Consider the following 26,813-nt stretch of genomic DNA (forward strand, 5'->3'; position numbering starts at 1 on the left):
GTTCACCGACTGCAAAACTCCTTGTTCTCTTAATAATAAAAAGGCTTCTAATTTTATCTAGTACGCTGCTGAATCTTGATCCGTGCAGTGGGGCTAGATGAGCAGTTTTGAAACTTTTATATCTAAATATATTTAGCGGCGTTCCATTCAGCTGCTGTTTTGATTGGTAGCGAGCACCCTCCTAGGAGGGCAGCAAAAACGTTGACGTCTGTAAATAATGAAAATAGGCCGACGATTTGTCAACTTCGAACAGCGTAAACGTTTCCTCCATTCGACTCATGTTGGAAAGACACTCGCAGTTCAATTTCCTTTGCACTTCGTTCGTTACATATTTCAGTCATGCCCTGTGATTATTGCCCTAGATTAGTTAGAAAGTGAATGTTAAGCAAAGCGCAGATTAAAGAAGTTTTGCCAGGTAATCTCCAGTTCTCCTCACTCCAACTCTCGAATGTCCCGTTTGAAAAAGAAGGGAATAGTCACGAAGAGGCTGTGTTCCACGCCTAAATTAACTGCGCTCAAATTTAGTGAAACGAAATCTCGGCGCAGCTTCAAAGCCTTTCAGTACTAGACCTTTCCCAGGCACCAAACTCTGGACATTTAAACGTAAAGGCTCAATTCAGAATAGGAGGAGTCTATAGCTGGACTTACCAAGATACTTTGTTGGGCGAGTTGGTAAACATCCATTGTTAATATAAACAGCGCGAACAGGAAGATACAGGAGTAAAAGCTTAGGCAGAGTTGTGAGTCAGCGCTTGTCCTGTGGCTTCCTTTTACCTTGTACTGTGTTTTCCGGTTCGCGCTGGTTATATTAACCTATAGCTGGAATACCGAAATATTAAAACGCTGCGGCCACATGGCGCTTAGGCTTTGGAAGTGGCCTCTGAGATGAACAGCGAGACGACACGCATCCGCATCCTCCCTCGCCCTTATCTCACTGCAAATAGACGCACTTCGCCATCTGCAGATCCCAAGGTGGCATGTGCCGAAAGAAAGCGGCTAAACTCTGGCCTCTTTTCTCGCCTTTTTGTGCGTTCACTTTATCTTGCTCACCTGCTTTGCTCTTGTCTGGGTTGCCAAGACTATTGACAAGTGCCAAACTTCCGCTGCGCGCGTAAAGGGTTGAGCACAACAAATACAAGAAAGCTGACATACCTGCACTTTAACTCGTCAGCCTATTCTGGTCCTTGAGAACACTGCGATGTGAAAGGAGTGCTGCACGACTGTTTCCTGTGACGTACTCGCAGAGTGACAAGGTCGTGTGGTTTCCTTCTTAAATTCACAATCCGCCAATGAATGAGCCTATTGCGCGGACTCACCCAGCTGATGCATCCATTGTTGTAGCATGCGCACGAAGATGGCGAGCACGTTTCCCCCGTTGAGGGAGGCGGCCACTGCTAGGTATCGGCCGCCGAAGTAGGGGAAGGCCTCCAGGGCGCTGCCGGCCTCCGCACTCGCCGGAGGCACGAAAGCCGGCTCCAGCAGGAAGGACAGTTGCGCCGACGTGCTCATATTCAGCACTGCACCAAAGCGGAAAAGGGCACCGGAGACGTCAAACCCAAATATCAAAAAGATGGGAGGAACTGCCAACTCGGGTTGCTAATTCACCAAGGTGGAACAAAAATTCCAGAGGTGCAAGTAAAGCGGCGATGACAGGGTCGGTCGATGTATTGCCGTTGTGTGCAGCTCTGAATAATGTACAGGTCTGTGATTCTACACGCGAAATGTTTAGTGCCTAGCGCACAGAGCATATTACAAAAAAAAAGAAAAAAAAACCGCGATTGAAATCGGAATTGAGAAGCTCCTACTGAGAGCGACTGCCACTTTGAAATGCTCGTGTGACGTATACGCGGCGGAGCGTCATCTGCAGTGCAGGCTGCAGTATCTAATGACACGTCTTTCTCTTTTGTGGACGATTATTACAGTGGTCGTTCCTCATGCAGATGTGCTTGATGAAGATTTGTTACATAGTAATGCATGTTTCCTTCAGCATAAGACACGGTCACAGTCAGTGGGCAGCACGATTAGGTTCTCTAGCTTATCGAAGCACTGATCTTTCGCAATACACTGGCGACGACGCCATTGCGATCAACGGTCGCCCATCACCGTAGTGTGGGGTTTTCGGTCCCGCGTGAATGAACGTCATGAAGACGACGATGTTCATTACGCAACACAACAGTGTGTTGCAGTTGGAACATGGTGAAGAGGACAATGCGTACTGTGTTGCAGTTGTATACGAGGCGTGATCGGCTGCGACGATAGCATAGTGCTCTAGAGCCTGGATCAGTGAAGCTGATCTGTTCGTTTTGGCGCGAGTTCGAAATCTAGTGGTGACAATGTTTCTTCTGTATTGACAGTTTGTAAGGACACACTGTCCTTAAATCTTGCCAACAGTTCATGTCCACAGATAATGTGCAAGCCAAGTATGAGCAAGGAAAGCTTTCGCTTTAATAATCGACCTTCCAGTGACCTTGGACACCATAAAGTCGAGCACGCTGCTCCTAGACTACGTAGGCACGCTCATACGCTTTGCTTAAAGCGGGGCTGCATATACAGGGTGGCCACTTACGCTATCGTTCCATACCTTTAAGTGTTCCTCATATTTCTTACCGGTCTATGTGAGAATTGCATGTCCGTCAGTGGCCGTATTGATAATCTTCACGAAACCGACGCCACAGCGTGGTGGTGCCGAGAACTAGCCTAAGAAATATCGGCAGACCGCGGAAGCGTGTGGCTGCTCCTTTATTACCATTTCGTCGCTGCATTCGGACTTCGCTCTCCTAATTTTGCTATGAGAACATTATCAATTTTCACCTCGTTTACACCGGATTGTAGCCAACTGCGCCACGATCTCATCGACAGAAAACGTGTTCGGCATATTCACGCTGCTTGCTGCGTGTATACTACAGCAAGCACATCCGAACGCCTACGCCCCGCCGGGGTGGCGCACTGGTTACGGCGCTCGACTACTATTCTCAAGGACGAGTGATCGAATCCCGGCCTCGGCGGCCGCTTTTCGACAGAGGAGAAAAGCAAGGTGCCCGTGTGCTGTGCGATGTCAGTGCACGTTAAAGAACACCAGGTGGTCGAAATTTCCAGAGTCCTCCACTACGGCGTCTCTCACAGCCTGAGTCGCTTTGGGACGTTAAACCCCACAAAACAAACTTCGGAATGCTCTCCCGTAAGATTCGTGGCACGCTCGTCAGCACTGCTGTGCGAATTCTTGTACATTCGTAAGAAGGAAAAGCGCGACAATATCATTCCATCGCCTTCCTGCTGCCCAGGGGAAGGCAGCCATGGGCGCGGAAAACTGCAGAATGGCAAGCCGAGTCCTGCGTCTATGGTTGCGTATATTTCAAAAGATGACCTTTTTTGTCACAGTTAAGAACGCCTGCCAGTGTACAGCCTTTCTTATTTTATTTAAGCATAACTAGTCAGTTTAACTACCTGTACGCACTTGCGGAACTGAAACTTGGAGGTTATCGAAAAGGGTTCGACTTGAGGATAACGCAGAGGGCTGTGAAACGAAAAATAGCAGGTGTAACATTAAAAGATAGAACGCGTACAGAGTGTAAGAGTAATTGAATGAATGAGTGAATTATTTATTTTACTAAGAAGAAGAAATGGGCATGTCCAACGCATGTAGTCCAAAGAGAGGCTAACCGATGGTCGCTTAGAGTAACAAAATCGATTCGGAGGGAACGAAAACGCGGCAGAAAGTTAGGTGGGCGGATGAGGTGGGTGAAGTTTGCAGGGGTCAAGTGAATGCAGCTAGCACAGAACCAGGTTAATTGGAGGAATACGGGAGAGGCTTTCGCCTTGGTCGATTCAATTACCGCCTTGATGCAGCCGTAACGCCCTCAAGTTTGTGTCCCATAGTAGTTCCAGGTGCAATTAATGTTGACATTTTATTTCTTTGTGAATGCGTTATACACATTTCCACTGTTCTTGCATGTTATAGACATTCTGCGAAGTATCGAAGTGAAGAGACCGAATCAGCGAGAGGCGCTCGCTTTTGACAAAGTAGGAGTCGGCGGAGGGGAAAATAGAGCGGCGAGGCAGGTCGAGCTGCATAAGGCATAACGGCAAGTGTAAACTGCATGGCATCGGTAAATTGCATTTTATCTGTCTTTCGTCAAGTAAACATAAACAGAATCCCGCGCCTATTATGTTGACGTCAGTGCAATAATGGACATAAGAAATTAAAGTCGGAACATTTGTGCTACGCTTTTAATTCTTTTCATAAAAGACGAAGTACAAGTGTTTCGTCTTCATTTCGTTTGTGTTTATTTTGGTTCCGATGCCACCGTAGCTATGCATCAATCAGCTCAGATTCAAACAGTCGCACTGCCGCGCCCCAAGTCCACGTCTCAATTTACGGACCTGCTTCTCTCGAGGCGCTCGACCAATCTGCTACAGACCAAACGAGGCGAAATTTCACATCATGTGCTGGGTTTGGTGCTTGAGGGGGAGTAATACTGCACAGAAAAAAGCAAGAAGCGGGCGCACTACCCTAAACAAGGCGGTTGCGCACAAGAATGTGTACCGCTGCACACTACTCTGCTGCACGACGGATAGAGGCCTGCCCACATGTGTATGGAGAAGGCCGCTGTTTGCTGGGCTGAAGTTGTGGTCACGCGTAAATGGGAGAGCGGTGTTGCTTCCTGAATTGCAGTCCAAGCAGGCTCAGCCGAAAGTGAAACAATCGAGCAACTTTCAGCCTTAAGTGTCATGCAATTATTGCCCACCTGGTTGTTCAACTTGCAAATGTAACGTTAAACCGGAGCGATGCTCAGATGCCTCTTATTTTCCCGACATGGAAACACCATCAGGGCTGGCCATTTTGGCATCGCCAAAAACGCCCTGCAGGAGCTCGATAACCATGTCTGCTTGTGCTGGCGCGGCGGACGTTTGCCGACGCAGGACGGAAATCTATAGTTTGTCGCCAGTTCCTTATTATTTTACAATCAGTGAAAGACATCCCTTGGCTAGAACTACAGGCACCGCGCCTTTCATTAAAATCGAGCGATTTGATCATATAATCAAGAAAACTTGTTACTGCGCCCAGGTTTGTCATGGACCTAAATGTTGTTTTGACTGCTTCGCCACGTTAAGTCCGTGAAAATTGCCAACAGAGAATTAAATGTGAAATACAATAATGAACTATTAGAAGCGCAAAAAGCACAAGCTGGTGCTTCCTCTCTGAGAATCTCTATAATGCAACACAGAAGCTGTACCCGCTGTTCATTAAAGCAGAATGAGAGTGAAAAACGTAAACAAGAAATGGCTTAATTCCATAAAAATAAACTAGGAAACTTATACAGAGATTTCCATTCTTGTGATATTTGCTACATGCACAGAATGCGGCTGTTGTACGAAAGACAACTGACGCTTCATCTCGAACGTGTTTTGCGAACACGTTACTGAGATGCGTATTCGCCTTAAGTGCACTTTTGCATGCGCCGCTTGTTACATCCCGCTGCCCTTGCTTGTCGCGCAATGTTCCTTTCTGATCTGACTAGTGTCCTTCCGCATGGAGCCCCTTCACCAAACGTCACGTGTCATCTCACTCCACGGCATTCTGATGTTGGATAGCACAGCTCACTCACTGCCATTGCTCCTTTCATCCCGTTGGCGAGCAACAAAGTCAACGAAGCGACTACAGCGATACGATTTGCGTCGGTTCGATCATGACGTGACCTCCTTACACAAAGAGGTGAACGGGATATCACGGGCGATAGGCCCGCGGGCCGGACTTAGGCCGCACCCAACTTCGTAACCCGGCACCGGCAATAACGCCGGTCATCTCTGTTCTCTTCTTTTCACAGGCCAGGCTTATACGTGTCCCCTGGATCCTCCCAATGCCCTCCTCTGGTGTTTCTCGGAGCGCCCCTTGTGAAGCCCACGTCGTGAACCATTGCACTTTCGCATTTCGAAATGGATGCCCGTCTAATAAAGTTCTTGCAGCTACATATCGTCCTAGCCTTTAGGCATAAGTCTACCACTGAGTTCCGTACCAATGTACTCGCAATGTTTGCAGTTTAGTTAATTACCACCTCTTCAAAAAGCAGCAAGAAAGGCGATTTCTTTAATGCACGATCTTCTGACGGACGAGTATCTTCCCGGAAAACGGCTAGAATTCCGAGTGCGTAAATTATTCTTCGAGAATTTGCATTTTTTTGTAAAACGTTTATGTATTTCTTGTTTTGAGTTATTTGGCCTTTTCGGCCTCTGTTTTCACGTTCCATCTAGTTACGCAGCATGCCGACCTATATTTTCGCGAAGGCGTTATTACAGTTTTGATTGTTTCTTTTCACTGTCGTTTCTGGCCGCGAGTACTATTCTGCCGCCATGGGAGGCTTCCGCTAAACTATCCTTGAGAAGGCATTTTCCTTGCACTTCCAGTGTGCTATACACGTTGCGTGCGAAATCATCCAAGTGGAATCATGCATCAACTGTGACAGTGCTTACAGGTGAGCAAATGAACAGCTGGAGAACCCGTCTTCTATCCCGGCCATGGAGCCCGCTTTTCCGTGCAGGAAGAACGCAAAACGGGCCAGTGCGCCGTGTCGCGACTCGGGTCCGGTCGCCAAGGTTCCGAGCCCACGATAGACGCGGCGTGAGTGGGTTCGCCGCCGTGGAACAGGCGCCATTCAATCTAGGTCCATCCTTAGGATAGCCTTCAGTGCGCTTCTGCCATGCGGCGTAGCACCGCGACTTGTCAAGGGGCGTTTACCTGGGAAGTTAGTGTCGGGCTAAATTGGTATCCGGACGCCACGGCGCCTTCGATGAACGCCGGTCGCCTGCACGCGTTCGGCTCCTGACGTCAACTGCTGGAGAAGCCGCGTGAACCTCGACTGGATCCTTGGCCATAAGTTTCATAACAGCCGTGTCAACGCACGTTAAAGAACGAAGGGTGCCCTAAATTAACTCGGGGCCGTCCTTTTGGAATGTTCCGCTCTACAGTTTACAACTTGACACGTTTAAACGTGAACGTCAGCCGGTGACGTCAGTGAAAATGCGGCGGCGCTGGCGACAACAATGACTTTCGTGGTGTAGGCAAAAGTTCGGGTCGTCTGCATTGGATTCGCGGCGCTTGCTGTGTTTGCGGGCATAATTCCCAATATTCCTGCATGCTGTGGTGCGGTTGGTTGCGCCACGAGGCACAAAAGGAAAATAGCACCTGTTTTCACGTGTTTCTTGCGGTCGGACAAGTTTAAGAGCGATGGGCAGCAGCGTTGAGCGAAACAAGTAGACCTTTCGGCGACGGATTGCCTTCGCGGCTAACGTGCGTTGCACGTCTGCACTGAAATTTGATCAGTTTAATCGTTTGCAACTCTTAATTGTCATGACTGCTTTTCGGTCTCACGATGGATAGCGCAATAACAAACGCCTATAGCTCGTGCACGTTTTCTTCTATATAATATATATCAAGTTAAGAATTGCCGCACTGTAAGTTACATTCATTTGTGCTCGTGCATATGTTCGTAAAGAAAAGGTCACAAAGGTTGCTGGGAAGGTAACTGCTGTTAGTTTAAGGACTCACTCCCGTGCGATATTGCCGAAACAAGTCTTGTGAAGTAGTTTTCTCTAATATCACTTTCGCGAGTTTCAACGAGTACCGGCCCTATAGAAAGCAAGTAAATATGTTAGGATTCGGACAAATTCACGCAGCGTCATTTCTCAACACTTTGATTTCGAAGGTCATCAAGATTTTGGCGAACGAATTAAATATACGCGTAGAACGTAGCTCTGATTAAGCAGGATATATTTAAGTATGCTATATCACTGGTACATAGAATTTAATGTCTCAAAGTGTAATCGGCTATGAGGGGTGCAAAATAAGATGACGAACTTTTGAATAAACGAGTTTCAGAGTATATTACAAAAAAGCTTAACAGATCGTACGTGCAAATTTTGCTGCAAGCGATTGTGGAGAACGTTGCATTTCCGTTAGTGCACCTTTCCTAAAGACAACAAAAAAAAAAGAACAGAAATCAAGATGAGAACATTCTTATGGGCCTTCATGTATATATTAACCTGTGAATCACCTTGGCTACGTCTGAAGAAGAACTGAACAAGGGTAAATGGGGTACGCCTCAGTTCGCAGATGAGCCAACGTTTCGACAAGTGGACTTGTCTTCGTCTGGGCAAAGCGATCATCACTGGCAGGTGTTTAAATGCACTTTTGCTTCCGAAGAAGAAAAGCTGGGGAGGGAAAAGTGGGTGTGAAGGAGTGGGGAGGACAGGATGGGTGAGAAGAAAGTGGGTAATTTTTTTTCTTTCATTTCAATACCCACTTTCTTCTCACCCATCCTCTCCTCCCCACTCCTTCACACTCACTTTCCCCTCCTCAGCTTTTCTTCTTCGGGAGGAGAGGATCGGTAAAAAGAAAGTGGGTAAATTTTTTTCTTTTTTCTTTAACTTCATTGCCCACTTTCTTCTCACCCATCCTCTCCTCCCCACGCCTTCACACCCACTTTCCCCTCCTCAGCTTTTCTTCTTCGGGAGGCGAGGATCGGTGAAAAGAAAGTGGGTAAATTTTTTTTCTTTTTTCTTTAACTTCATTACCCACTTTCTTCTCACCCATCTTCTCCTCCCCACTCCTTCACACCCACTTTCCCCTCCTCAGCTTTTCTTCTTCGGGAGGAGAGGATCGGTGGAAAAAAAGTGTGTAAATATTTTTTCTTTTTTCTTTAACTTCATTACCCACTTTCTTCTCACCCATCCTCTCCTCCCCACTCTTTCAAACCCACTTTCTTTGCCCCCACTTCCCCCCCCCCCCCAGCTTTTCTTCTTCGGAAGCAAAAGCGTATTTTAAACCCCTGCCAGTGATGATCGCTTTGCCCAAACGAAACGTTGGGTCATCTGCGAGCTGAGGCGTACCCCATTTACCCTTGTTCAGTTCTTCTTCCTACCGTGCAAACCAGCTTCTTCCTCTCGTTCTATCTGGATCGTTGGCTACGTCTGTATGATGAAACAGACGTTAAACGTCTTTTTATCGAGCAGGATAAAACATATTAGCAGCGCACAATATAGGCCAATATGCTACAAAGAATTAAAAGATTGAGTTCTTATTCAGTGAAATTCTGACTTAAGTTGCCGGTACACTGAGCTAGAAATATGATTTCTAGTTCACGATAGTTGTCGGCAATATATTGTTTTTTAGTGTGGGGTGCTTGGAGCCTCAGAAAGCCCATTAAGAGTTGTCATACGAAAAACACACTCATTCATTCGTCGTCGTCCTTGCATGCGCTAGTAGTAGGCATGGAAGTTGAACAATGTTGGCTGTTAGTTTTTCATATACACTGCGCTTTCTAGTTTACATTTAACTCAGTCACTGCAGTCGCCCGCCGTAGCTGCGCGCTGCTGAGGCCACGGAGAAGGAAGCCAATTCAGCGCTCTTCGCCAGGTAATTCCAGAAGTAATCGGCTGATAAAGTGCTAAACTACTGTGCAGCCATAAACAAAAAAATTTCTACGCACAATCAAAGCTAGCGCTTCAGAATATTCGCCCGCGCGAACTGGCTTCGAAGGCGGTGTCGCTTGGCGCAGTATAGGCACGCTGCTTTTTTGCCTACACCCCTTGTTGCTGCCGATCGCAGCGCCACCGTTGTTTACAAACATGACGCTTGTCTATCGCAGCGCCACCGTTGTTTACAAACATGACGCTTGTCTATCGCAGCGCCACCGTTGTTTACAAACATGACGCTTGTCTATAGACAAGCGTCATGTTTGTCAGTTTGGCTTCGAAGCCAGTTCGCGCGGGCGAACATTCTGAAGCGCAAGCTTTGATTGTGCGTAGAAATGGTTTGGTCTATGTCTGGAGAGTATTTCAACACTTTACTAGCCAATTACTGCTGGAATTACCTCGCGAACAGCGCTGAATTGGCTTCCTTCTCCGTGGCCTCAGCAGCGCGCGGCTAAGGTGAGCGACTATTTTCATGTCCGGTTGCCTTGCAATCGGGATTCTTTCCTACCTCCTCCTATACTATCTTGACCAGGGTGGACTGGCTTGGTGCTGAGGGTGAAGAAGAGCAGCGCCTGCTCGTCCAGCAGGCTATCGATGTATTAGGCGCCTAAGTGTTGCGCCTCAATAAAGTATTTTACTATTACTACTACTACTAGCAACGTTGGACTGTAGTGACTGATTAAATTAAATGAAAACGAGAAATCACAATGTATAAGAGAAACTAATATATTGTGAACACTGTCCAACTTCCGGGCCTATTGTTAGCGCATGCAAGGACGATGATATAAATGATTGGAAGTGCGTTTTTCGTATGACGACTATTTTTATGGGTAGTTTTCTGTTGCTCAAAGCACCTTCACCCTAAAAAACGATATTACCAGTAACTATACTGAACTAGGAATCATATTTTTAGCTCACTGTACACCAGCAAATTAAGTCATAGAATTTCACTGAATAAAAAGAACTCAGTCTTCTAGTTCTTTGTAACATTCGCCTAGTGGGCGCGCTGCCCAATCTTGTTTTATCCTGCTCGATAATAAGGCGTTCGACGTCTATTTATTATCGTTTAATATTGCACAGACATAGTCAGGGTCATTCGCAGGTTAATATATACGTGGAGGCTCGTAAGAATGCTGTTTTTTTCTTTTTCTTTCTTTTTTTGCTATGAGCGCAAATGCGCAATGTTCTCCACGATGTCAACGATCCCTTGCAATGCAATTTGCGCCATCTGCTGAGGATTTTTTAATATAGTGGGGAAATTTTTATTCAAATGCGTGTCATCTTATTCTGCTTATTTTTCATCCCTCATAATCAATTACAGTTTAGGACATTAAACTTAATGTACCGTATATACCACAATTAAATATCTTGCTCGATCAGAGCTGGTTGTACGTGGTTAATTCGTTCATTGTGATTTTAATGACCTTCAACAATAAAAATTTGATACTCTGAGAAATAGCGCTGCTTGACTTTGTACGGATCCTAACGATGTTCACTCGATTTCTAGGACCGTTAATGAAGTGTACGTCACTCGTTGAAATTCTGGAAAGTGAAAACAGACAAACGCTTTGCTATTCTCTTGGCCTGTTTCGGCAATGATCGCTTTGGAGTGACCGCTCTCAAGGTAACTGCAGTTGCCTTCGCAGCAGCTTTTGTGTCCTTTTCTGTACGAAAATGTGCACGGGTAGTACCACGGATAAATGGAACTCACAGCGCGGTTTCCTAGCTGCGTTCGACTAAGATCATACGCGCACGGAATATCACGCCTAAACTTCTTAAGGCCTGGTAGTATATACACCAAAACATGAACGAGCTGCAGGCGTTTGTTATTGCGCTATTCGCCGTGCGGCCGAAAAGCAATCACGACATTTAAGAGTTGCAAACTAACTGATCAAGTTTCAGTGCAGAAGTGCAACACACGTTAACTGCCAAGGCAACCTATCGCCGAAGGGTTTACAATTGTCGTGCTCAACGCCTCTGTCATTCGATCTCATCTTTATCCTACCGCAAGAAACAAGTGAAAACAGGTACCATTTTCTTTTTTGTGCACTGTGGCGCATCCAAACGTACCACACATAGCAGGAATATCGGGAATTATGCTCGAGAACGCAGCAAGCGCCGCGCGTCCAATGCAGACGGCCAATGCTTTTGTCTACACCACGAAAGTCACTGCTGTCGCCAGCGCCGCCGCATTTCCCCTGACGGCACGGGCTGACGCTTGTGTTACAAAGCTCTAGTGCTTGTGTATAGACCTTTGAAACGAGGGCCTCCTATCGGCGTCGCTATATCGCTCGCTGGGCTGTTGTGTGACGTCAGCACGGGGGAAGCGGAACCGGTTTGCCACAGATCAGAGAAGAGGCATTTTGATGTCCTCCTCGCCCAATGCAAAGCCCCTATTGTAGTATAATGCCATCAGCAGCCGGAATATACCCACTGCAGGATGAAGGCCACTCTAATAATCCTCCAGTTAACTCGCTACTGTGCTAGCTGCATCCGCGTGACCCCTGCGAACTTCTTAACCTCATCCGCCCACCTAACTTTCTGCCGCCCCCTGCTGCGCTTTCCTTCCCTTGGAATCAACTTTGTTATCCTAAGCGACTATCGGTTGTCCTCTCTACGCACTACATACCCTACCCATTTCTTCTTGGTTTCCACCAGAGTGCCATTAACTCGAGTTATTTCTCTGATCCACTCTGCTCGCTTTCTACGCTTCCTATCTCTTTACGTCACACCTATTGTTTTTCGTTCCATAGCCCTCCGCGTTATCTTCATCTTAAGTAGAAGCCTTTTGGTTAGCTTCCACGTTTCATCATCATAGTTAAGTACAGGTACGATGCAACTGTTGGAAACTCTTGAGAGATACCAATGATCTGCTAGTCATAATCTGCAAATACTTGCCAATAGCGCTCTATCCTAACCTTATTCTCTTAGTTTCTTCCCTTTCATGGTCTAGATCCGCAGTTACTACATTTCCTAAGTAGACATCTCCCTATCCCGTTGCTATCCCGTCCAGTTCCTTCCCGATGCTGTTGAACATTAGTTTAGCCTCCTGCATATTGATGTTTAAGCCTACCTTTCTACTTTTCCTGTCTAGGTCATCAATCATTATTTGCAGTTCATCCCTCGAGTTGCTTAGCAAGGCAATGTCATCAGCAAATCGCAGATTACTGAGGTATTCTCCATCTACCCTTATCCCTAACTGCTCCCATTCCAAGTCTCTGAATACTTCCTCTAAGCAAGCTGTGAATAGTACTGGGGAGATCGTGTTTCCTTGTCTAAAACCTTTCTTTATGCAGAATCATGGTTGCAGTGTAGCCGCTATAGATATCTTCCAGCTCGTCTACATCCCGATTTCGCAATTCCTGCATGATTACCGAGGTTTCTACTGAATCAAATGCATTTTCGTAATCAATGAGTCGTAATCAATGAATGAGTTTATAATACTGGTTATATTCCAAGCATTTTTCTTTCACCTGGCTGACGGTAAGGATATGATCGATACCAGGGCTCCCTTTCCGAAAACCTGCTTATTCTTTGGCTTGATTCAAGTCTAAGATTGTCATGATTCTGTTAGCAATTACCTCAGTAAAACTCCATATATATAATGTAGCATATAGTAAGATGAATGGCCTGAAAATGAAATTTCAAGTCCTTATAGCGTCCCCTTTCTTGTGAATTATGAGAATGTTAGCGTTTTTCCATGTATCCGGTACCATCGACGACACCATGAATTCCGTATACAGTGTGGCCAGTTTTTCTAGCACAATATCGCTCCCCCCCCCCCCACGTCTTTTAACAAATCTATAGTTACCTGATTGTCCGGCAGGTGCTTTCCCCATTTTCATAGTTTCCAAAGCTTCCTTAACCTGGTCCTTTGTCATTGGCGGAACGTCTGACTTCTTTTCACTACTGTTTATCTCATTACTGTCCTGACGGCTTCAGCCACTGTACAGATCAGTATAGAGCTCCTGGGCTACTTTGAATATCCTGTCTATATTCGTGATGACTTTGCCCGCCTTGTCCCTTGGCCCGGCCATACACCTGATTTTTGCCTATGCCCAATTTCCGCTTCGTCGCTTAAAGCTGCCCTTGTTTTTTAGAGCGCGGTCCCGTTTCCTCATATTATACTTCCTTATTTCGGCCACATTGCGCTTATTGATTAGCTTTGCTATCTCTGCCAGTTCTATGCTGTATGTTGGGTTGGAAGCTTTCAGACTTTGGTGTTTCTTAATCAACTCTTTCGTCTCCTTAGATAGATAACCCGCATCCTCTCTTGCTATCCTACCGCCTACTTCTACCGCGCACTGAGTAATGATATATCAGATAGTAGTGCTCATTGTTTCTAACCTAAGGTCATCACGCTCTATAAAGCTGAATATCTGTTCTGTAAAATCATTTGTATTCTGCCAAATAATCGCAAATTCTACTTTACCCGGCGCCGGCGAACGGCGACCTCAAGAAAGGCGATCCGACTCGGTGACGTGATAACGCCAGCGATGCCATCTGCGAAAGTTCACCAACAGATTTCCGAAATCTTGTTAAAGTTTACAGCTGCTGGCGTCGAGGTGCGCAAACGACTACACTAGAAAAGATTAAGTGATTTCTGGAGTAAACCATTCTAATGCCGAGATCCCCACGCATAACTGCCTATCCAAACGTTTAACTAGGAAGGGCATGCGGCTCCTGAGAGTTAGGCCCCGTTTATATTTATCATCCTGTCTTCCGATTAATCACTTACTGCAGCGCCCGCGCTTCGTTACATTTATGATTTATCACCTTGTCGACGTACAGTGTTGTGGCCACGGCTACGCTATTTGTTTTTTCTTTTCTATCCAAGTGCTCTTGATTGCGCGGTTCTATTATTCCTCTCGTATTTCCAACAAATTGGTGTCGTAGTCCGGATTGAATATGTAGCAACGACGTTGAGGGTACGCGGATTCTGCAAAATTCTAGGTCGGAGTTTTCAAGCATGAAAATGGCATGGGTGATGAGCCCTATAAGGAATTGGCATTGCACGCCTGTCATTCCTTCCCGGTGCCAAATATGCAGCGGTAAAGCGGGTATTTAGTAAAATTACACGTGTGAAGCCAAAGTAAAGAAATAAGATGTCGCTGAAAATGTTGCGTGCCCATGTACGGAGTCGCACAACATTGGCCTCCAGGGAGATGTACAGTGTGAAATTCGTTATCTCGTCGATGTGCTACGCAAGTTCCAGAGCTGAAAGACACTGTTTGTATTAAAACAAAAAACGTATTGGATGAGAATTATTTCTTGCCCATGTTTATGCATATTCTAGCAATTTTAGGTTTTGGGCAATCTAGAGAAATATCACCAAAGTTCTTGTGTAGCAACAATTGATAACGGTACGCCACATTTGCGATGCTTCACGCGCTTCGTTATAGGATGGCATTCATTGAGCGGGTGCGTCTAAACATACTGCTCAACCTGAATTCCGTCAAGCATTTTTCCTGGTGTTCAGTTCCTGACTATATATAAGGCCCGTGAATCTACACACACCCGACGTGGCCTGAGCATAACGCCACCATTATACGACCAATATTTCCGTCGTCATTCTCACACTGTCCTATTTTACTTTCTCTCTCGCTCTCCTGCTCTTCTTTGCAGAGGCCAAATAACAGGACTGCGATCAAAAGACAACAAATGCACCCCTAAAAGATAATAAAAAAGAAACAAAAAGAAGAAGCGACCATCGGCCAGACAGTTATCGCGCGCGGAGATCTGTGTAGTTAGGAACGGCAGTTAGGAAAAAGGGGAAAAAAGAAGCAGTCCCTGATCTGTTTTTATTTTTTTTAATGTCAGTTGGGACATTTAGCAGCGTGTAAACCCATGCTTTTCTTTAAGCCGAACAGAGCTCACGTCCTTCTGGGAAGAAACGTGACAGCTCGTTTCGTGTCCGATTGCTCCCTTGCGGTTATAATGCATCATCGTGGGCACTGCTGCTTTGCAACATGCTGTAGCCTCCGCTCATTAAAAACAAGACATTTGCGTGGCAAATAACGACTGAACAAATGGCGAAGCTGTTCCCGCTTTGGCAGCGAAGGTAAAATTACGCATTTCGCGGCAGATAATGGCCAACGGGGATCGAGTGCTCTCTTTCATCGCTAATGCTTTCCTCCAACGAGCACCTACTCCCACCAATGTTGTCTGGCAAAGAAAGAACACGTTCGCTCGCTATACAGCTGCGATACTAATGGAAAGGGGCACGCGCGCCTGTTCCAGGCTAAGAGGAGCAAAACTGGGCCGTAGATCACTATGCGCCATTTCATCCATTTTATTGCTGCCCTTCTGCTAGTCATAAATACTTCACGGCGGCCCCCTTGCCTCAGCAACAAAAGATTGACACGAAGAGAAACCTCACAATGACGATAGCGTTTCATCTATGCAGCTTTCGTTATGTGAATAGCGTGAGAGACGAGAAGACTATTGCGGCGAATAAGAGTCCGAAACGGTGAAAGTGCCTTTCGAGAGAGTCCTATTATATGTACGCATACCAGCCACGTAAACGGCAAATTAAAGTTTTGCGTATCGCACCAACGAACAAGCAGCAATATATACACAGCAGACCAATCTGAACCTGAAAGCGATCGAAACACATTGATTATACAGCATCTCGGCAAAGCCGACCCCGGCCTCTGCTGCGAAAAGCAAAATGCACGTCCGGAGACAAGTGTCAAATCTTTCTGTAGATGTTATTATTTAGCTCCTAGTTCTCTAAGTCACTTTTGGTGGCCACTTAGATGAGAGAGGAGCCCCGCAATTCCGGGAAAGGTCGAGTTAAATAAACTGCCTTATACGTTTCGCGTCTTGTTTTGTTTTTTACGATAGAGCCATAATCACGGAGAACGCTAGCGGAACGGCAAACATTTTCACACCTTCCGAAGTTTCTCTGTTTTTATCTTGTCGCTGACGGAAAGGGCTCGTCGTATGGACTGAAAAATATCGAAAGCAGCCAATATACTCACGATGCTCTGTAGACAATTTCTAATTACATGTATAATTATTGCCGCCTGATTTGCAGGGTTGGTAAATATATTATCCGAAACTGCAGGAAACGCCCACCAACATTACTGTTTCAGCTTCTCCAAACATTCTTGGCTATTTATCGCTGAAGCGATACACAAGGGGGATTCGTATGTGCTCTAATGGTAGATCGCCTTTCTGCGTTCTCCCGCAGCTTTTCATCTGGGCCGAATGTGACGCCGCAGGTCGAAAACAATCAAAGATTCCACATTTCCGCCCCTCAAAAATGCGAAAGGATTAAGACCCTTTAGAGTTTATCCTATTTGTTGTGGTCCATGAATTAGAGGCGCCACGGGCGGAAAGCCCAAAAGAAGAATCTGGAGCGCCGATATTGCGTGGGAAAAAATGCCCACGATTATGTTACTTCCTAATGAGAAATTTGAGCGCAGCTCATCAGCTGTTTCATCTTTTCGATAAATTGAGGCAAAACGAAGAGGCGTCCGTGTGCTGTGCGATGTCAGGGCACGTTAAAGATCCCCAGGGGGTCGAAATTACTCCGTAGCCCTCCACTACGGCTCCCCTTTCTGTCTTTCCACTTTCACTCCCACCTTCCTCCCTTCTCTTACGGCGCGGTTCAGGTGTCCACAGAGCAAATGTGACAAATACTGCGCCTTTCCTTTCCCGTGAACCAATAGAGAAAAAAAAGAGGCAAGGATTTCGAGCAAGGCACATAAGCACAATTACATACTTCTTCTTTTTTTATTTTTCACACGTATTCCTTCAAGAAACACTCCACTAACAGTTCTTGGCTGTCATGAAAGAAGCTTTGTGGTCCGAGAAATGAAGACAGCAATTGAGTTATCGGGAGATTGCGGGAGGCAGCGCGTAGGTCCATAGGAACGTTGCGCAACGAACAGATAGCAGCGACTCGCTGACGCCGCTAGCGAGTGAAGCGAGCCTGGAAGCGAGTGATAACGGGATGCACGCACCGTGATCCGCCGCTGTACGGTTGCTTTCTGCGGACGAAGGATGCGAGCGCTATTGTATCCCCTTCCGGACCGGTCGTCTCGGTGCGCCCGCATACTTGCGGAGCGGGTCGCCGTTTCCGCAACCGGAGAGCACCCTCGCCTCCACTCAGGAAGAGGGGGGGGGGGGGGGGGTCTCCTCCTCTTTCTGCATGGCGGCGACGGTGTTCTACGCAGCACGTTGTGTTGACTAGCTAGCGACGTCAGTCAGTCGCTGCTAGCGCTGCCTCCGGCGACCCCCTTTTTTTTCCTCGTGTGCTCCGGTAGCTGCGCGCGCTCCTGCCCCCATCATTCGCCGATGAGTGTACCCCCCCCCCTCCTCCTGCGAGGCTCCGGTGGCCAAAACGCCGGCTGAATGGGGGGCGGAACTGGTTACGAGGCCGACGCCGACGCCGCCGCGAAACCCAGGAACGGCCGCCAAAGAGCTGCGCTCTAAAAATGAAAGAAGATAGCGCCGACAGCGCTGTGTTATTCACGAAGAATCGCCAGGTTCACTTGAATCGTGTAAACAAGATACGAATTGACGATCGCTCACTCTGTTGCTCCCTCCACGAATTTTTGAGCCCCTGAAAACGAGAAGCGTGAACTACACTCCCCTAGAAGAACTTTATCTCGTCCCTAAGAGTGTGGAAGATAAGATATAGGTGTACCAGCCCTTAACCATGAAAAGGAAGTAGCAAGAAGAATAAGATTGGGATGGAGCGCATTTAGCAAGGACTCGCAGATTATGACTAGCAGCTTACCGGTATCGCACAAGAGGAACGTATACAACAGTTGCATCTTACCCGTACTCACCTATGGGGCTGAAACGTGGAGGCTAACCAAGAGGGTTCTACTTAAGTTGAGGACAAAGCAGAGGGCTATGGAACAAAATATGGTAGTGGTAACATTAAGAGATAGGAAGCGTGCAGAGTGGGTCAGGCAAATAACTCAAGTTACTGACAAGGTAGGGGTAACATTAAGAGATAGGAAGCGTGCAGAGTGGGTCAGGCAAATAACTCAAGTTACTGACAATATAGCGGAAATTAAGAAGACGAAATGGGCATGGGCAGGACATGTAGTGCGAAGAGAGGATAACCGATGGTCGCTTAGGGTAACAAACTGGATTCCAAGGGAAAGAAAGCGTAGCAGAGGGCGGCAAAAAGTTAGGTGAGCGGATTAAGAAGTTCGCAGTGGTCAAGTGGATGCAGCTAGCACAGAACCGGGTTAATTGGAGAAATATGGGAGAGGCCTTCGCCCTGCAGTGGGTATAGTCAGGCTGATGATGATAATGATAATGATGATGATGACGACGACGACGACGTACGAGCCCTTTGAAATTCTGTTCGCAGTTCCACGTTCACGCCTCCACTATACAGCCCAGTCGCTGCCTCTTCTGAAGATCGTGCTCAGGTATACGGCACTCTCATACGCTCCATTTTTACCGTCTCCATTCAGTACGAATGTATTCTAATTTCCTTTTTCAGAAATGTCGTCGCGACCGCAGTGGGCCAGGATACATTCTGCCGCCAAAAGCGGCCTAATAAGCGGAACGTGACCAGCCTGAAAATTTGCAACGCCCCGTTGCGCGGCCGCTAAGTCCGCTCAGCGGGAATCCGCCCCGATGATCGCTATACGTGTGTATAGAAGTGCGCTGCATTAAGAGAGCCCGCAATAACCCGCAATTCCCCATCATTACAAAGGCCATAATTCCGGGAGGCACACACGAGCATGCAGACACGGTAGCTGGGTGGCTCTTCCAGGACAGCAAATACTCCCCACGCCAAAGCACAGTGCTCTCGGAATAAAGACTTCGATGATTGTGGAGACTCGGCATGGCGGTCAGTCATACAGCTCCTCCCCAAACTCATAAGTCACAATAACATGAACAAGTCATAACGCAAAGCACAGGTTTCTCAACAGGTACAAAATGATTAGAGTAGGACGTGATTCCAATGTCCTTCTTCAGCGTTCGTTATAAAAATTCAGAGAGCACTTTGAACCACTAAAGTGCGATGAGGCGAAAGCCATAGCTCTGTGGATCGTAGCCCTCCAGTGCGACACCTCTATCTCCCTCTCTTCTTTTACTCACACATTCCTCCCTTCCTTTATAGTGTGGTACATGTGTCTGCGGAGAATTGTGACAGATACTGCGCCTTTTCTGTCCTGTAAATAAATTTCAAACGCCGCTAATGCCTGCTCAACTAAAGCTTCCTATAGACAACTGGGTCTGCTTGTTTGCTGTGTGGTGCGGCGTTCCAGGAAGCGGCAAATGAAAGGGCCCGCACGGACGCATGATGTGATGTGATAACTTTAATTTCAAACCAGATAAGGAGTCCCCCAATCTCCGCCCCGGCACGCAGGCCTAAGGGACGGGAGCCGAGACCTCCGCTATCAGAAGCAGGCAAAGAGGCTTCCGCCAGGCGGTTGGCTTGTTGCTGTGGAGCCGGGACCTCGCTCCGCAGCAGGGTTTCCCAGGCTTCTCTACATTTATATTTGTTTTAGCCCCTGGGGAGCTAGCACATTTCCAGAGTCAGCTTCGTATATGCATGACTCGCCTGGTGACGTCATGACTTGTCGTGAAGGTACATCACGCGCCCCTTGTCGAACACAACCAGCATTTCATAGGACGCATCAGAGTTCACCGGCTTTGTATAATTCGTTTACAGGAAAGGAAAGGCGCAGTATCTGTCACTCGCGGAATGCCGCTATCATCCTCACTGTAGATAAGGGGAATTATGAAGAGCGTTTCACGATCCAGGGCGTGGTAATCTCAAAGGCTTGCGGAATCGAAGGCGGCACTGCCAGTTAAAGCAAGTGTTAGAAAGCGATCGTGTGAGTGTAGCTGCAATTCAGGAAGCTAAACTGGCTACGGACGAGGATACAGAAACTGCTCTTGAGATGTTTGTATCGCGATATAATATTATCGTCAGCCATTCGAAAGGCTTGTCCGGGAGATGTATGCTGTTTTTGAGCGTTACACTAGATATGACTAACTTATCCTATTTCACTGATGATGAGAGGTGGCTCATATGTTGTGACCTCGCCATTTCTGGTCAGCAGTGGCGAATTTTTTGTGTATGTGCGCCTGTTAAGCAGCATGATAGGAATGTGTTTTTCTTGAGATTGGAAAGTCTCCTGCGCACAGATCGGGAAATTTTACTGATCGCGGAAGTTATGATCCCGGTGCTGCTGTACTCATTGACTTAGTTTGTGAGCATAACCTTGTTGACATTGGCCGACTAAAAATCGATAGTATAGATTTCACGCACTTTCAATCGTCTTCGAATGCGAGGCTTGACAGGATCTACGTTTCGGCTGGCACATTACGTATACCGTTGATGGATACTGAGTGAGACCGATATTTTTAGTGACCACTGCATGGCATCTGTTCAAATAGGAAAGCATACTGTAGACGTGCGCTCCAACCGCAGTGAGAGCTATAGAAGCTTGATAATTAATTTCTTTCAAATGAAATTTTTCAGCGCTCGGTAGCTGCGTACTTCAAAGACGCGTGGGTTTGTGCCGATCTATCAGCATTTCAAATATGGGATCTTTTTAAGCAGCAGGTTAAAAGTCTTGCAATTCAAGCATCACCCCGGATCGCATTCTTGAAGCGCATTCACATTCGTGAACTGAAGCGCACATTGAACGAACTGTAGGAGTTGGAACGAATTTCTCCGGGGTCGTATCTTGATGATGTCAACAAACGTAAACCGCAGTTACAACAGTTTAGTGCAGAAAAATATCAGGGTGCCTTGATTAGGCCGCGAACACGGAGGTTCGGTAATGAACAACCATCTAGCCGCGCTTTTAATATTGAAAGACAAGCTGCTATTTCCAAGTAGGTTTTAGAAATTTGTTGCGGAAGTAATATAACCTACACTAACACGCCAGGTATTCTTGGTGCTTTCTTAAACTATTATGTGTGACCCTTTATTGACAGTACTGACTCGATCAGTGGGCCTGATTTCAGTCATTTCAAAGAAGATTTTCCTCGTCTTGAAGATGGGCAGCCGGACACCAATGAGGGATCCATTACTTTAGATGAGGTCAAGTTGGCCATTAGTTCACTACAGGGTCACAAGTCTCCTGGCCCGGATAGTCTATGTACTGAGTTCTATAAAACGTTTATGCCTAACTTAGCACCTGCATTATTGGAAGTTGTCAGTGCAGCTTATGACACAGGTTTTTTGTCTCCCATGTTCAATACTGGTCACACCATACTAATGCCGAGAAGCACAGATGCAGGTCGGTTGAAAACTGCTGAAGTGTATCGACCGACATCCTAATGCATTGTGAATTATAAGATATTTATGAATATTCTTTCTTCTCGTCTGCAGCTTGTGGCATTAGATTAATTAGGGCCACACGAAGTGTGTGGGATCAGAGGCCGTAGTATCCACAGTTCAGTTCAGTCGTTCAGTCGTGCCCGACTCTTCGTGACCCTATGGACCATGTCACGCCAAGCTTTCCGGTCTCTCACTATCTTCCTAACATCACATAACTTCATCAGCAGTGCCTAGATGATGACATCTAACCATCGCGTTCGCTGCCTACCCCTTCTCCGGCGACCCTCAACCTTTCCCAACATCAAATCTTTCTCCAGCGACTCCTCTCTTCTCATCAGATGACCAAAGTAGCTGAGTTTAACTTTAGAATTTGACCCTCATATGAGCAGTCAGGATTTATGGTCGACAATATCGACTGATTTGATCTTCTAGCAGTCCAAGGAACTCTCAAGAGTCTTCGCCAGCACCACAATTCAAACGCGCCAATTCTTCGGCAGTCAGCCTTTTTCACAGTCCAACTCTCGCATCCATACATCACAACTGGAAAGACCATAGCACGAGTTATACGGGTCTTGGTTGGCAGACTAATGTCTCTGCTCTTCACTAGGCGGTCAAGGCTAAGCATTGCTCTCTTTCCCAGAAGCAGGCGTCTCCTAATTTCATGGCTGCAGTCTCCTTCCGAGGTAATCTTGGAGCCCAAGAAGAGAAAATCTGTCACAGCTTCCACTTCTTGTCCATTGATGCTCCAGGACTTGATAGGGCAAGACGCCATGATCTTTGTCTTTTTAATGTTCAGTTTAAGCCCAAACTTCTCACTCTCTTCTTGTACGCGCATCAGAAGTCTCTTGAGTTCCACTTCACTTTCTGCCATTAAAGTGGTATCATCCGCATATCTAAGGTTGTTGATACGTTTTCCAGCAATCTTCACTCCAGCTGAAGACTCGTCCAGACCGGCCTTCCTCATGATGCACTCTGCATATAGGTTAAATAGGCAGGGCGACAGTATGAAGCCTTCTCACTCCTTTCTCAATCGGAAACCAAAATTTAAGACCATGCCCAGTTCTGACTGTGGCCTCTTGTCCTTCATACAGGTTCCTGAGGAGACAGATGAGGTGAATTGGAACTCCCATCTCTTGGAGAGCTTGCCACAATCTGCTGTGATCTACGCAGTCAAACGCTTTCGCAAAATCAATAAAACTGAAGTAGATGGGTTTCTGGAACTCTCTTGCTTTTTCCATGATCCAGCGAAGGTTGGCAATTTGGTCTCTAGTTCCTCTGCCCTTGCGAAACCCAGCTTGCACGTCCAGAAGCTCCCGATCTACATACTGCTGCAGCCTTCCTTGGAGGATTTTCAACATCACCTTGCTAGCATGCGAAATAAGCGCGATCGGGCGGTAGTTGGAACAATCTTTGGCACTGCCTTTCTTTGGAATGGGGATGTAAACTGACCTCCTCCAATCCTGTGGCCACTGCAGGGTTGTCCAAATCTTCTGACATAAATGTATGCAGAATGTTAACAGCGTCATAGTTGAGGTTTTGAAGCAAGTCAGTTAGAATGCCATCAATTCCGCTAGCTTTGTTCTTAGCAGGGCTGGCTAAGGCCCATTCAACTTCACACTTCAGGATGCCCGGCTCGAGATCAGTAATCATAACCGCCTTATGTTGGGTTTGTACATTCGAGTCCTTTTTGTACAGTTCTTCTGTGTATTCCTGCCACCTCTTCTTTATCTCTGAGGCTTCAGTGAGGTCATTGCCTGGTTTGTCCTTTATCACGCCCAGCTTAGCCCAGAAGCTTCCTTTGATATCTTTGATTGTCTTATACAGAGCTCTTGTGTTCCTTAATTGGCTGTTGTCCTCAACTGCTTGGCACTGTATGTTCTATTTGCAATTGTATGAGGCTATTTGCGAAGCCTCTCCCGATAACCAGTTTGCTTTCTTGCATTCCTTTTGCTTTGGAACTATCTTTGTACCAACTTCTTGTATCATATCACGAACATCAGTCCACAACTCTTCAGGCTCTCTGTCTTCTAGATCTAATTCTTGAAATCGATTCCTCACTTCCACAGCATATTCCACAGCATGGAATTTGATCCAGATCATACCTGAAAGGCCTTCTAGTTTTCTGCGTTTTCCTCAATCGAAGCTTAACTTTGGCAACAAGAAGCTGATGATCGGTGCCACAATCGGCCCCAGGCCTTGTTTTTACTGCTTGTATAGCGCTTCTCTATCTCTGCCGGCAAAGAATATAATCGATCTGATTCCTGTACAGACCGTCCGGTGAAGTCCATGTGTACAGGCGCCTCAGGTGCTGTTGAAAATGAGTATTCGCTATGGTCAGGTTGTTTTCTTGGCAAAACTCTACTAGCCTCTGCCCAGCTTCATTTGGCTCGCCAAGACCGAACTTGCCTATAATTCCGGATATTTCTTCACTCCCGACCTCAGCATTTCAGTCTCCTATCAGAAAAACGACGTCTGGTGTGCAGTCTAAAAGGCATTGTAGGTCCGCATAAAATCTCTCAACTTCAGCTTCTTCAGCAGTAGTGGTCGGTGCATAGACTTGGATAACTGTTATGTTGAAAGGGTGACCTTGGATCCGAAGTGAAATCAATCGGTCGTTTTTGGGGTTGTACCCTAGCACTGCTTTGCCCATTCTTCTGTTTACTAAGAGAGCGACCCCATTCCTTCTCTTGGATTCGTGCCCACAATAAAAGACATAATGGTCGCCGGAGTTAAATTCTCCCATTCCGGTCCACTTGAGCTCGCTGATACCCAAGATATCAATGTTCAATCTGTCCATTTCTCGCTTGACGACATCCAGTTTATCTTGCATCATAGATCTTACATTCCCTGTTGCTATGTGATATATCTCCTTGCAACATCGGACTTTCCGCTCGCTTCCCGACACATCCACAACTGAGCGTCTTTTTGGCTTTAGCCCAGCCGCTTCATTCGTCCTGGAGCTACTAGGAATCGCCCTTTGTTCATCCCCAGTAACATGTGGGACGCCTTCCAACCTGGGGGGCTCATCTTCCGGCGCGATATCTTTAATGGTATTGTGACTGGCCATAGGGTTTTCTTGGCAGGAAATACTGTAGTGGGTTGCCATTACCTTCTCCAGTGAATCACATTTTCTCAGAACTCTCTGCCGTGACCTGTCTATCTTGCGTGGCCCTACAAAGCAGAGCTCACGACTTCATCGAGTTTCGCAAGCCCCTCCGCCAAGACAAGGCAGTGATCCATGTATCCACAGCCATATCCATATCCCGTTCCGTGATAGAGGCTGTGTCAGATGAGATCGGTCAAGTGGCCCTAATTCAGATTGGCTTTTCATAAGGTGCGCCATGATTTTTTATTTGCTTATTGGAGATTGTAAATATTGGTGATGTCTTTCTTAAAGGCATTGAACTATATTTTAAAGCGGCCACTACAAGACTGATTGTTAATGAAACCTTTACCAAACCTATTCCGCTTAAATCATCTGTTAGACAAGGCGGTCCGCTATCGTCTTTATTATTCGCTTTATATTTTGAGCCCCTATGTTGTATCATCAAGAACACAGCAGTTCGTGGCTTCTCACTATCGAAATGTAAAACTAAGATTTTGGCTTGTGCTGAAGACATTGTCCTTTTCTGTTCTGATAAAAAGAGTGTGATGGAGGTTTTGCGCGTAACTGAACGTTTTTGTGATAGTTTGGGTGTGTCTCTTAAACTTGATAAATCAAAGGGGTTCGGTTTAGGTGACAAGGGTACAAAACCTAATTTTTTGTCAGCATCAGGTGGAACTCCCAAGAATTACAGTGTTTTGGGGTTCCACCGCATCAACATCGCAATAGTGGGCCTCATTGGGCTCCTCAGATCTCTTCAGTTAGGCGACAAACCAAGGTTTGGATGGGTAGGGGGCTATCTCTATTTGCACGAGGACAAGTTTGCAATGTCTTCTTGATTTTGAAGCTTATATATGACTTCCAGGTGTTGCGTTGTGCAAGAAACAAAGCTCAGTCCATGCATAGGATTTTCGCTTGTTTTGTGTGGCGCTCTTAACAGGAGCCTATGCGTCGAGACAACTTTTTTCTCCCTCTGGAGGCTGGTGGAGCTGGTATTCAGCACTTGTTTGTTCATCAGCTTGTTTCAAGCTTTTTCTTCTTTAAAACAGCAAACCATCCCTTCCTCCTAGCTGTGTTTAATAGACAATTAAGTGCCCATTCGCCTAGCTTGTTGGCATCCACTGGTCATAGGAGTGAGAGTCGTTTGTGGGGTTTTCTTATGGAAGCTGCTGACACATTCCATTTCCGCACCGTACGGATTTTCTAGAATACCTATACAGTCTATCCAGAAGGCAGGTGACAAAATTCTTATTTAGACATTATTTACTGTACCGATGCATTGGCAGCCTTATCTCCCCTTTCTAGCCAATAGCGTATTAAAGCGGGTTCAAGGTATGCATATGCAGTCAGCCACAAAGACTTTCTTCTTTAAACTTCACACGTTAACCTTACCTATCGAAACGTGGCTTCGTGCGAAAGGAACTTTTGTGCCATGGTCAGTGAACTGTCGCCTGTGTCAGCAGCCAGAATCTATAGATCATTGCTTTGTGTATTGCCGTAATGCAGTGTGTGTGTTTTTGGACATTCGTCAACAGACTCTAAAAAAGCATATTGATATTACGCCATATACTATAATATTTTTGCCTGCAGTGGAGAATAAGAAAAAAAATGCGGGGCGTGGCGCAGTTGGTAATGCGCTGTGCTGGGGATCCGAGGAATGGAGGCTCGATTCCCGGTGGAGACTAAGTTTATTAATTTATTTTCAACTCTTGCTCTCGAAAGCGTGACACCTCTGCTGACAACCTGTTGTCGACAACGATGAGGCATTAAAGCCTTTCGTTTTAATATGTTCCCCCCAAAAACACTGCGTCATGGCACACGATAAAACAATGATCAATGATCTCTGGTGTATTACAAAGCAATTCACTCGCAATGGCACAAACACCTCCTTAGCCAACCAGAGGCCTTTCTGGTTAACATCCCTGCCTTCCCTCCTCATCTTCCCCTGCACAAGGGGCGTTGATG

At 46.4% G+C, this 26,813-nt stretch overlaps 1 protein-coding gene across 1 annotated transcript in view; it reads right to left on the reverse strand.

Annotated features, from left to right (window-relative positions):
* Nucleotides 1–26,813, reverse strand: part of LOC146194694 (sedoheptulokinase-like) — a 153,961-nt gene that overhangs the window by 25,575 nt on the left and 101,573 nt on the right. Inside the window, exon 3 of the mRNA XM_084597507.1 lies at nt 1,317–1,517. Coding sequence (XP_084453633.1) covers nt 1,317–1,517 — 201 coding nt within the window. The remainder of the gene's footprint in view (nt 1–1,316; nt 1,518–26,813) is intronic.

The sequence above is a fragment of the Amblyomma maculatum genome, chromosome 3 (assembly GCF_055883805.1).
Source record: "Amblyomma maculatum isolate TAMU_Amacu chromosome 3, ASM5588380v1, whole genome shotgun sequence".
In the NCBI taxonomy this organism is placed as follows: domain Eukaryota; kingdom Metazoa; phylum Arthropoda; class Arachnida; order Ixodida; family Ixodidae; genus Amblyomma; species Amblyomma maculatum.